Source organism: Pantherophis guttatus, chromosome 5, assembly GCF_059756535.1.
Source record: "Pantherophis guttatus breed Tessera chromosome 5, ASM5975653v1, whole genome shotgun sequence".
Taxonomy (NCBI): domain Eukaryota; kingdom Metazoa; phylum Chordata; class Lepidosauria; order Squamata; family Colubridae; genus Pantherophis; species Pantherophis guttatus.
Genome location: NC_142067.1, coordinates 131006024 through 131018581, shown reverse-complemented (window position 1 = coordinate 131018581; position 12558 = coordinate 131006024). Strand labels below are relative to the sequence as shown.

Below are 12558 nucleotides of genomic sequence, written 5' to 3'. Positions count from 1 at the left end.
CAGCCCCACAGCCCCTTTCTCGTGAAAATATGAATGTTATATTGTAGGTACAAGCAAAGGCAGATTATTACTACAGAGGATTAAAAATAAAAAGGCTAGGCAAGCTATATCCAGATTGGTGGCCAAAAGAAAATCATGGTATTTGGATCCCTGGATCTTTTCAGGCCTGATGTGGTGGCCCTCAGGTACCCAAAATCCAACTCCTGAGATGCAACTTTCATTTCTTGCAGGCTTTCAAGCTTTTTTTTCTTCAATCAACTTAGCCGCATGGGGTTTTTTTAACCTTCAAAAGTGAAAGTGGACATTCACCTGAGCTGGGCCTTTTAAGAATATTGTAGTAATAATAGAAGAGTGAAGCAGAGTCTAAAAAGATAGTTAAAGCCAGAATCAGGCCAATAAACATTACCATAGAAAAATTAAGAATTCATAAAATATCTATGCTTCTCAGAAAAAAAAAGTATGAATTGGAACATCGCAACCCAAAGTCAGGATCTCAGATCTTTATTTTAAAAAGTGTATTTCCCCAGTACTGGAACATTTGTACATTTACACACACACACACACACACACAGAGTCACAGAAACCCATTTCTTCGAAAAGAAATGATACATAGATAATGTCTAGGATGCACTGATAATGGATTAACACCGTTCAGCTAAAATGGTTGGGAGATGAATTACAAATTGCTCAGGGCACCAAGTGCAGAAGAACGAAGGATTGGCTAGAGATGCATTTCCACGGATCTGTAAGGAAAAGGTGAAAAATGAAAACCTTCCCAGGCCTTGTTCACGAGCGTCTAGAACAGGGGTGTCCAACTCAGGTTGTCACGGCGTCGTCACGTGTCGTATCGGGACTTCCCCCCCCTTCGCTAAACCGGGTGTGGGCGTGGCCAGCGTGTGACGCATCTTAGCCTGTGGGCCAGGAGTTTGACAGCCCTGATCTAGAAGTTTCACCTAAGTGAAAGCTTGTTCCCTCAAGTCAAGGAGAAGTCCAATTGCAGGGCTGATCATTTTTGAAACACTGTTAACTGTTCAGTTAATTAATATTCTTCAATAATTAAACTGCTTAATGACTTAGCCTCCAATTTGATTCTGTTGCATTTTACATCTTTTGACACTATCAGAATCATATTTTGCATATGATCAAAGCCTGCTTTGTATACATTATTTGGTATAAATGTCTAATTCCTTCTAAAAACACTCATGAGATGAGGAGTCCCAGCAAAAGATCTCTAGAATCCCTGCTGGGGTCTTCACTAATTAATTTTAATTTTAAGTTTCTTTGGTTGTGTGTTGGGGGGAATATAGTATTGAAAAAGAAAGCTTCTGAAAACAAAACCCTTAACGCTTTGCAAAAGTCCATCATTGTCCCTCCCATTTTTTCTCCTTTTCTCTGGGAATTATCTTGCAACTCCTGATGACACAGGTGAGGTCGGGTGGACATAAGACAAAAACATTCTGAATTCAGGCAGGACAATCTCATACCAACATTCTCCCCTTAGTTTCAGAAGCAGTCAGATTTACATGCTTGCACTATTTCCTTTCCTGACAGCAGTTTGATAAGCGCTGTGGAAGATCCTCCCAGGTGTGTGTGTGGTGGGGGGCTCTGCAGGACTCAGTTCAGGGCATTGGCGGCTAAACAGTCACATAAGGTTCTCTTCTCCACTTTGAAAAGCAACGTCTCTGTCTGGGGGGAGGAAGTGGGGGAGGGGAAGAGAGCAGGGGACAAAGCAGGTTAGTCAATTTCTCATTACTGGTTACAAATGAAAACAAACCAAATGCAAAAATTTTTTTAAAAAAAGGCATGTAACATGATTTCTAAATTCTGATTAATGCTTAGTTGAAGACAAATCTTGCCATTCTACACAAAAACGTGGCTGTCCTTATTTTAACTATGGTTATCTAACAATGCAGCAGAACTACCGACTAATTGCTACTTTCCTGTTGGGGTGGGAAGATGACTAAAAAGCTATTAAGCTTCCCCAAGCCTTCAGTCTCCTGCTCCTTCCAATGGATGAACAGCAGTATAAAAGCACAGCTTCTAACCGAAGAACCCCTGGACCGTTCGGCTTTCCAGTTTTATCTGAAAGTATCCTGAAAGGCCTCTAGAGAGTGCCGCTTTTCTAAATAGTCCCAGCCGAACAGCGAGATCCGTGGGCACCCCTCTTGACCCTGAGTTGGCAGGAAACAACGGTCAAGCCCCAGCAGCAGAGCTTTCCAATGTCCCCGTGACTCTAATCTGTGGGACGCTTTAAGGGCCAGGACTGGTCAGTTCCTTGGTCTGAGTCCCACAGCATCCCCAGCCAGCAAGAAGAACCGGGATCCGAGGGAGGGGTTGTGATGCCCAGGATGGGGAGGGAGAGAGGGGAGCCGAATCAGTTTTCCAGTTACCCAGCGGATGGTCATGAAGCAGAGGAGACCCACTGGGAGACCTCCCTCCATTTCATCGCTGACCCCTCCTCAGTCCCCCTAATCTCTCAGCCAGGTTATATTCAGAGACAAGCCTGCATTTCTGCAGCCGACGGTGAGCTCTGCCTTCAGAAACCGCTCGTGTGACAGTTCATGCAGAGTGAACTCTACAGGGGTTGCAAGAACTTCTGGAGGGCTCCCTTCTGCCCAAGCCCACCTCCTCCCAACTTGCCTGGGCCAGCAACTTCCCAAATTAACCCCCGTTGCAAGGGGATGGCAATGGGTGAGGCTGTGGTTAGTCACAGCCAGCAGCACTCAGGAGCGTCCAGTGGAAAATACAAATTGGGATGGGAGAAGACAAAATGGCGGTAGAGCCATTCACCATGCAAAGCAACCCAGGACTTATAAGGCCCTCAGAATCTGGCTCTCTTCCCTGGTTGCAACGGAGGTCCTGGGCAGCACAGAATCTTGGCCCCTTCAGAGAGCAGCCGTCCTTCGCCCCCTTTCTTCAAATGCAGGCCTAGCCCTCTTTCCAAAGGCCGCCGAATACTCTGCGGCACCCGTGGGGTGTCGGAGCAGCGTTTTGCAACGCACAGATGTTGCGTATGAGAGCAGGTGCCTCTTCCAGGGTCAGGTCCTCCTGCTAGCCCAGGCCAAAAGGTGCAAGGAGGGCACTGTCAGTGTTCTGACCCAGCTCCCCAAACACAACAAACTCTCTGTAGTTGAAACGACGATTCCTTTATTAGAAGAGCCAGCAGCCCCAGCAAAAAGCTTCTCTTTCATCTCAGGCTAACAAGTCTGTCCGGCAGGGGAGATGAATAGTTGTCTGCCACATCTACTCATCTCCGCCCTTTGTCTTTTATCCCCAGAGCTAGGGTGGGGCTTCGCTAGCAGCGGTGGCGCTTCCGTCCCAAGGACTGGTCCATAGATTTCCACTGCTCTCCTCTCCTCTGCCTTCTGAGCATCCGTGCATCAGGCACTGGACCCAGCTGTTCCTCCTCTTCCTCATCAGCCACCTCCAGACTTGGGGGCTGTTGACTCTCCATCGGAGGGCTGACGGCCCAGGCTCTGTCTCTGTCTCTCTGCCAGCTCCATTCCCTCTTCCCCCTCGGAGCTCTCAGGTGGCCTTGATGCTGACCCTGACTCCCACGCCTCCTCCTCCTCTTGATTTAGCTGCTGGAGGGGCTGGCGGCTGACAGGCCACAACAGCCAGCCACCGGAGGGGAGGCAGCATGCTTGTAACAGCCTAGAGTGGCCAATGGGAGCCGGGCAGGTGCATCTTATCACATCATCACCAATGAGGGTCAGCAAACTTTGTCGGGAGAAGAAATCTACTTTAAATCTGACCCAGCCAAAGACAAATAAACGGTCCAGGGCTGCCTCTGGAGATCAGACCAAGGGGAAATTATGATTACTTCTTTAAGAACAGCCAGCAAAACATCCTGAGGTCTGGGAAGATGAGCCTTGATGAACTACGTTTACTCTTCAGAACTTGACTGCACAACCCTGAGCTGCAAAAAGAGGTGTGTGTGTGTGTGTGTGTGTTTCACAAAGGCTCAATTGATCACCTGCCCTTGCAAAACAACTCTTGCATTCACACTCACCCCCCCTCCATCCCCCTATGCTCTTTTTCCTGTAGCCTCCCTGGTGGAGAAGAGGAAGGGAAGGTTCTGCCGTCTCCTACCAGCCCTGATACTCATCACATTTCCTGCAGCCCTTATCGAGGGAAGCCGGCTATCTCTTTCCAGTCCCTGTGTATCTGTGCGTTAACAGCAATGAAAGTCGCTTTGAAACAAGATGGGTGGCCAATGAATTAAATAATAAATAAATGTCATACTCGTGAATCTAGATTGTACGCCGTCTTCTTTAAATCCTGCAAAGCCCTCTGCATGAATTCAAAGGCATGGCAGTCAACACAGGGACGACCTAGAAGTGGATTTTAAAGGAAAAATTTAAAGAACATGAAATATTGCGGAATGTGTGCAAGGATCCACAATGAACACAGGAAGTCAGCCTATCAGCTTTCCATGGGATGGCATTTCCCATAATCTCTGAATCAGAAGGCGGCCGAATGAGGTTGCGGCCATTGCTGTGACAAGAAGACGACCAGTTTCCTTAGGAAGGAAGGAAGGAAGGAAGGATGGAAGGAAGGAAGGAAGGAAGGAAGGGAGGGAGGGAGGGAGGGACTTTTCCAATCCTTTTTCTGCACCCAGGGAAGTTGGAGAGCAGAAGAATTGAGGATTTGAAGAAAGGCTTTGGGAAAAGCAGACAGAGTGAATTGATCCTTGGACCAGAAATTCCCCATCTTTATGTTATGGTTCCAAATTCATTTTCATTCTCCAAAGAGTTAAAACACCCCTCAAAAAGGGCAGAGGCTCAGAATAGACCCCTCGGTTGGGACTTCCACATAGCAGCTATGGCAACATTGCCAGAAGGAGCACCAATGCGATGCACTTTAACTTTCCTGTCTGTTCAGTGGTGGAAAGCTCTTTCTCCCAAACACTCTGGAAACAGTCCTTGGCTTCATATGTGAGAAGTATTATAATACCTTTGGCAGAACTTTAGTTTTAGAAGTTCCTATAAAATATCACAATCAAAGCTACACAATAAAAAATGTAAGCACATTTCTGCGAAGTTAAATATTACAGACATTTGGAGACAGATACTACGGAAAACCTAGACAAGACCAGAATAAACATGCATTTTTATCAAACAGAGAAGCTTAAAAAAGTTAGCTTTGGTGGATTAACAGGCCGGGAAAAAGAATGGGAAGATGGAGACTGAGATAAATGAAATACTTGATCACTGATGGGAAAGGGTTGAATGCATTTCAGTGAACAGCTGCTCACAAGTTCCAACCTTTTATTATTTTATCAAGCAAGAAATTAAACAGGAATGAAAAAATGTTTTGCTACAATCTTGAATATCTTATGCAACATTTTTTCTTCTACAACACTGGCTTTCCTGAGAATCTTTCGGTGAAGATTTGGATTCTGAATTTGTGACTCTGCTTTTTATGCCATAAAACTGCCTGTCAATCCACCTGAGCATGTCGTCAGGAAGTAATTACAGAAATAATTCACAGATGGTACAATATTTCTTTGATGGTGCATTATACTAATCAAAATATTTTTAGATTGGGCTGGAAGTGGTTTGCAATCTAATTACTGCCTCTGGTGGCAATCCATAACCATTGCACTCATTTTTTTAAAAAATAATAAAGCAGAAAAATCATGCCCAAAAGCTTGATCATTCTTCTTTGGCTTCCCCAAGACATTTAAAAAGTTGCAATGAAAAAAATTCAATGAATATATTTAATTAGCAATTTTACAATGTGCAGATTTCAATTCCTGGAACTCCCTCGCCAACATGGCTGGGGAACTCCGGGAATTGAGTCCACACTCCTTCAAACTGTAAAGGTTTAGAAACACGACTCTGGAGTACAAGTAAGTTTTCAAAGCTTTTCTTTGCCGTATGCGAACTCCAATTCAAGAAAGAAATACAGGTAGTCCTTGACTTACAACAGTTCATTTAGTGACCATTCAAAGTTACACTACCACTGAGAAAAGGGACTTATGACCGTTTTTCACATTTAAGACCATTGCAGCATCCCCAAGGTCACCTGCTTGGCGACTGGCATGTACCTATGCCGTGTCCCAGGGTCATGGGATGGCCTTTTGTGACCTCCGGACAAGCAAAGTCACGGGGGAAGCCCAATCCTCTTCACAACCGTGTTACTAACTTAACAACTGTGGCAAGAAAGGTTGTAAAATAGGGCAAACTCACGTAACAACTGTTTCACCTAGCAGCATAAATTTTGGGCTCAATTGTGGTTTTAAGTTGAGGACTAACTCTGGGAATTTGTTGGGCTGTAGGTGAACATGCTCAGTTCACCTTTCCCAAAACGTGTCTATGCAGCATACATACTATGTTGTCTATTATGATACTAAACTAGAGGCAAAAACACAGTTTTACAACGCAACTAAAAATATTGTAGGTGTGTTGATGAGCACATCCGAGAGGGACACATGTGATTTTGGGTTGAAAAATGCAGATTTCATCTTTTGCAGCAAAACAAATGTATATTGGGTGCAAGGTAACTGCAGTCTGTGATCCAGCTTGAGATCAAAGATTTCAGGTGCACCTGGGAGGTTTGCGTTTGCGCAAACAACAACAACACAGGGGCTGCAACTGCCTGTTCAAAGCCCTTGAGGCCCATCGCAGTGTAATAGGTGGGGTGCAGTGGTTGGCTTGTTGAGAAGGACCCTCTCTTCGCAAACCGAGGTTTCCCGCGGAACCGCACACGGGGGTCCCTGCTGCTGTGTTGACTTGAGAGGAGAGATGAAGCTCAGCACTTACTTTCAGCAGGAATCGCTGTTCCCGATTCTTCCTCAGCCGCAGCGGCCTTCGTAGAAATCAGCCCCGTCATCAGAAGCAAAGGGGCCAAAAGTACCATCTTCATCGTGCAATCAGTGAACATCTTCCTAGGAGAAAAGAGGAAAGGTGATGGATAAGAGAGATCTTTAGAAGATCTTTGTAATTTGGCTGAATGAGATTTTTTTCCAGCAATCCACGTGAGTCAAAACTATAAAATCAATACCACGTTCTTATTATCTGACACAACTCATTAAATTGTCATCTTTAGCTACACCTTTTCTCATGAAATCTGTGCAACTGGTAGAAATAGAAGACAGAATTAATAGTAGAATGTTATTAAATAAAAGTAAGCAGTAATAAGAGAAGCAAGAAGTAATATCACCAAGACGTTTCTTAAAAGAAAAGCGGTGAAGTATTTTCCTTAGGACTGTAATATTTCCATTATAATCTCTTTACATGTATATATGGGTACCACTGTCAAGGGAAGGGATAATTTCAAATTGTAACGCTTCAGGTCCTAAGAGCAGCAGTGTCCCAGGAACATCCACAGTGGTATGGTAAAAAAAGTCAAGATGGCCACTGTGCCTGCACACACCTAAACCACATCTCAACCCCAAAGCTGCTTCTTGGCCCAAAAGAGATGGGGCAGAAGGCAGAACCTCTGCTGCCAAGTATTTCCAGTATATATATATATACACATCAAGCCATCTAACCCCAGAATTTCAACAGAATGCTGCAACTTCTTATGATGTTCTCAAGGTAATGTGACATCAATTGCCTAATTGCAAGCTTTTAGGTATGATTCAGCAACTGCTCTTGATCCTTGCAAGGGAGGGAGATTATGTAGCTGTGGGGTTTCATAGTCATAAGAAGAGTCATAAGAGCCTTGGTAGCACAGCAGACTAAAGCACTGTAACACCAGCTGCCTACAATTACTGCAAGTTCAAATCTCACCAGGCTCAAGGTTGACTCAGCCTTCCATCCTTTCGAGGTAGGTAAAATGAGGATCCGGTTTGTGGGGGCAATAAGCTGACTTTTTTTTTTTAAAAAAGAACACCATTTAGGGGGTGCCGAAAGCCCTATTAAGCAGGTATATACAAAAGTATGAAGGCTATTGCTTAACACATTGTAAGCCGCCCTGAGTCTCCGGAGAAGGGCGGCATATAAATCGAACCAATAAATATATAAATAAATAAACCATGGAGCATTGCTATGGAGAGTCAGGATATTTGTGTGCAATTAACTAAAGAAATTACATAAGAATTCAGCCTAAATATGCACAGAGCGAGCGAGCGAGCGAGCACTATTTTCTCTCTCAAAAGTCAGTCAAAATTATGACACCTGAACAAAACACCTTTTGCCCACCATCCCACAGCAGATGCGTTTACCAAAGCACCAATAAAAGCAAAACTGTTTTCTGCTTAAAAATAAAAATAAAATTATTAACGCCCATCTTTCCATTTCCTTCCTATTATCCAGACGTGAACACTGTATTCCGATGAGGTGATCAGAATGGCTGTTTAAATCCATTTAAAATGCCTGGATCAGAAACGTGCAGAGACACAACATTTCTGCCCTTGTAGCAACTACGGAAGCAGAAAGTGCCCCCTGTGCCAGAAGGAGCTTTTTCCCTCTTGCTCAAGTGACCCCAGCTCTCCTCTTCCCCCAGAGCGAAGCCTTGCCTGATCCCCAGCCCAGGGTGGGTTCTCAGAACAGCCTCTCGCCCAGAAAAGGGCTTGAGAAATCACCGGTTCTCCACCCAGGCTCTGGCGACTGCTGTGTGGGGTCCAAACTGTGCTCCCCAGCCGAGCGGACGACACAATGGCCGTAACGGAGGACACAGCCCCTTTGCAGCTAGATCTAGATCGTATCTCACGGAATTCCAATAAAGCCAAGATAGAAATACCTGCTCTCTCTCTCTCTCTCTCTCCCTTGTCTTTGTGATGGCTGCTCTGAATGGCTGCCGTGGCTGGCTAGCGCAAGAGGTGCACTGCTGCCTCCGAGCAGGCGCACAGCTGCTCTTTATCCTTTCCCAAAGGATTTGCCATGGCAACCATGCAGAACCCCCGACTCACAAAACAATGGCCTTGCTCTCCCTGTTGGGTTACAAAAGGCACGGCTTTTAGCACGTCCCTTAGTCTTTTAGTGTACAGCCTAAAAAAAATATATTGTGGCAAGGGAAACATGAACTCGTGCATGACGCATAGGCTTCTGCGAGTGATCGCTTCTTCAGATGCAAAGGAAATAGAGTGTTATTACTGATGGAATAATCGGAAAGGGAGACACGAGGAGTTATCTATAGCAAATATTTGAGATTAGATTAGTTCAGTGACAGACATTCTTGGCCTGATTAAAATGAAATATGATTTGATAAATAGCCTTACATTTTTTCACTCCATTTAAACTCCAATAAATTCCAGTTCACCTTTTTTTTCAATGAAATTTTCATATCCTTTCAAAACAATAGACACTCGATTATAGAATGACTGGATGAGCCCAAACGTTCCCACTGTGGGTTTTGGATTCACAAATTATGATTCTTTTACTCTTTTGAAAGTGATTTTCCCAACACGAAGAGGCAGATGAGGACAAGCAAGCATGCATGCATACTTCACTCTTGTAGGTGTATTGACATAATAAGATACAGGACCAGAATTAGCGTCGGGAGTTGCTGCATCTGGAAGCTTGAATTGGTCCAGAATCCAGCATGCGGGCAGCAATGGGCATGTCTTGGTACACCCACCTAATGCCTCTGCTCTGCAAGCTGTGCTGGCTGTTTCCTTCCTTGTGCAAATCAAGGTGCAGATCATTACCAATAAAGCCCTACATGGCATAGGGCCTGGTTAGTTAAGAACTGCTTATTTCCCATATTAGCTGCCCAATTATTTTGATCCGGCAACCTTGGCATTCTCTGGGTTTCTTCGACTGAGCCTTATTCCTCAAGAAGACCCCAGAAGCATCCCTTCCCTATAGCAGCATCTGCCCTCTGGAGCCAGGCTCCCCAGAAGTGGCTCTCTCTCTCTCTCTGTTTCAGCTATATTTTGGAGGGGTCTGAGAATCTGGCTCTTCACCTAGGCCTCGGGCGATTGAGGGCCCCTTCTGGGTACTGTGTTAGCAATCACAATAGCACTTAAGACTTACGGTATATACTGTTTTACAAAGCAGTTTACAAAGTCAGCCTATTGCCCCCAACAATCTGGGTCCTCATTTTACCGGCCTCGAAAGAATGGAAGTCTGAGTCAACCTTGAGCCGGTCCGGATCAAACTTCTGGCAGTGAGTTAGCCCTGCAATGCTGCATTGTAACCACTGCGCCACCAGGGCTCTGTGGGTGAGCTTTGCTGGTTTATTTATTTATTTTATTAAATTTGTATACCGCCCTTCTCCTGCTGGACTCAGGGCGGTGCACAGCCAAAATAAAAAAACATCCCAATACAAAATTTAAAATTTGTTAGAAGAATTACACACTTTGGCCCAAAATTTAAAACATCCCAACTAAAACCCATAGACAATTAAAATCTAACATCTCAAAAAGGGGGGGGGTTGGGTTACACCAGCCCTGCTTGGTGGAAAAGTTTTTAGGGCACGGCGAAAAGCCCGGAGATCTGGTATCATGCGTATCTCCGGGGGCAAGTCGTTCCAGAGGGCAGGAGCTGCCACAGAGAAGGCCCTCCCCCTGGGGGTCGCCAGCCGACACTGCCTGGCTGACGGCACCCTGAGGAGTCCCTCTCTGTGGGAGCGTACTGGCCGGTGGGAGGCTATCGGCGGCAGAAGGTGGTCCCGCAAATACCCAGGCCCTATGCCATGGAGCGCTTTAAAGGTGGTAACCAACACCTTGAAGCACACCCGGAAGACCACCGGAAGCCAATGCAGCTCACGCAGGAGAGGCATCACATGGGAGCCTCCCCTTGCTCCCATAATCCCCTGCAGTTGTCTTCTTTGTGCCATCTTTTCTTCTTTGTTTTAATCACTATATTATTTCTGTGGATTTTTCTCTGCGAAATCACCCGGTGGCTGAAAGTCAGGAAGTGGGACAGATTCAAACTGGACCACTGCATGATAGCTTTTGTAAAGAATTTACACCTTTCTCCATACAGGTAGTCCTCGACGGAGCCCAAAATTTCTGTTGTTAAGTGATACATTTGTTGCCAGTTGTTAAAGAAATCACTGCAGTCGGTAAGTTAGTAAAATGGTTGTTAAGTGAATCCGGCTTCCCCATTGACTATGCTTGTCAGGAGGTCCCAAAAGGGGAGCTGCGACCGTCATAAGTATGACTCAGTTGCCAAGTGTCCCAATTTTGACCACGTGACCACGGGGCTGCTGCAACGGCCGGGTGGAAAAGGGTCATCAGTCACTTCTTTCAGGGTGGTTGCACCTTTGAACGGCCACTATAAATGAACGGTTGTAAGTCGAGGACCGCCTGTATAAACTTATGGCTGGGGGGGTGGAATCCTGGGAGTCCCCAAGTCTTAAAAGTCCGGAGTCCCCCCTGGTTTCCCTCAGGATCCCCAGGGACGCCCACCTCTCCTTCCCCACATGAGGAGGAGGAGGAGGAGGATGGCGGTGCTTCATCCCAGAGGAGGCGGCCTTGGGGGGGGGGTGGGGGGGCTCTTTCCCGCCATTTCCTTCCTGGGGAGGGCTGGAGACGCACGGGGGTGGGGGGCGGCGGCTGTTTTGGCGGATAAACGGGCCTCCCGCATTCTCCGCCGAGGCCCCACATCCCCCGGCTCAGCCCTTCCGCGAACCCGGCTCGTCCGTTTCCCCCGCAGGAGCCGTTTTGGCCGAGCGAGGAGAAAACGGACGAAGAAAGGCCCGCCATCTTGCCGTACCTTAAGCCCCGCCCCCTGCTCCCCCCCCCCGCGCGCGCCACGCCTCCTCCTCCCCCTAACTCGGCCATTTCCCGGCCCTCCCTCCCTCCCTCCCTCCCTGGCGCGCGCCGCCATCTTGCGTTACGGACGGCGTCCTCCCCTGGAGGGCCGGGGCCTCGCTCGCCGTCCCCCTCCCCCCTCCCTCTTTTAGGTGTCCTCATAAAATGCCCGCCGCGCGCCTCGGCTGGGCCCCAAGATGGCGTCGATGCGGGAGAGCGACACCGGCCTGTGGCTGCACAACAAGCTGGGCTCGGCCGACGAGCTGTGGGCGCCTCCGAGCATCGCCTCGCTGCTCACCGCCTCGGTCATCGACAACATCCGCCTCTGCTTCCACGGCCTCTCCTCGCCCGTCAAGCTCAAGCTGCTCCTGGGCGTCCTCCACCTGCCCCGCAGAGCCGTCGACGAGGTGAGGCCGCCCGGCGGGAGAGAGCGGAGGCGCTCCGGGGGCCCCGCCGCGGCCGTTGGGAGCCCCTCCTCAGGCGAACCCTTCGGGGGTGGGTGGGGGTGGGGGTGGGGAGGGCTCGTGGGGGGTTGGGGGTCGCCCTCTGCGGGGGAGCCTCAGCCCAGCCTGACCCTCCTGCGCCTCATGAGGCCTTGTGGGGATTTAGGCCAAGATCCCACTGGCAGCCCTCGCATTACAACCGCCCGTTTACTGGCTGCTCAAAGTCGCAACGGCACTGACAGAAGGGACTTACGGCCGATTTTCACACTTAACGACCGTTGCAGCACCCCCCCCCGGGGGACACTTGGCGCCTGACTCACATTTATGACGGTCACAGCGGCCCTGGGTCACACCATCTCTTTTGGCCACCACCTGACAAGCGAAGTCAGTGGAGAAAGCCGGATTTGCTTAACAATTGTGTGACTAACTGAACCAACTGCACTGATTCACTTAACAACCGTGGCA

General features: G+C 47.7%; 2 protein-coding genes across 7 annotated transcripts in view; one reads left to right on the top strand and one right to left on the bottom strand.

Moving 5' to 3' along the window:
• Positions 1-485: 485 nt before the first annotated feature.
• The window catches only part of NICOL1 (NELL2 interacting cell ontogeny regulator 1), a 12241-nt gene continuing 168 nt past the window's right edge, over positions 486-12558 (bottom strand). Inside the window, exons 1-4 of one of the 6 annotated variants that reach the window (XM_034416012.2) lie at positions 11949-12334; positions 6768-6892; positions 4246-4334; positions 486-1686 (exon numbers count right to left, since the gene is read on the bottom strand). In XM_034416012.2, coding sequence (XP_034271903.1) covers positions 1615-1686; positions 4246-4334; positions 6768-6888 — 282 coding nt within the window. In that variant the 5' untranslated portion in view covers positions 6889-6892; positions 11949-12334 and the 3' untranslated portion in view covers positions 486-1614. Of the gene's footprint in view, positions 1687-4245; positions 4335-6767; positions 6893-8691; positions 8827-10866; positions 11629-11948; positions 12335-12558 lie in introns of those variants that run through there. The other 5 variants (XM_034416003.3, XM_060686482.2, XM_060686483.2 and 2 more) reach the window with 5 other exon arrangements.
• Positions 11400-12558, top strand: part of NELFA (negative elongation factor complex member A) — a 23009-nt gene continuing 21850 nt past the window's right edge. Inside the window, exon 1 of the mRNA XM_034415985.3 lies at positions 11400-12057. Within this exon, the coding sequence (XP_034271876.1) occupies positions 11848-12057 (210 nt within the window). The 5' untranslated portion in view covers positions 11400-11847. The remainder of the gene's footprint in view (positions 12058-12558) is intronic.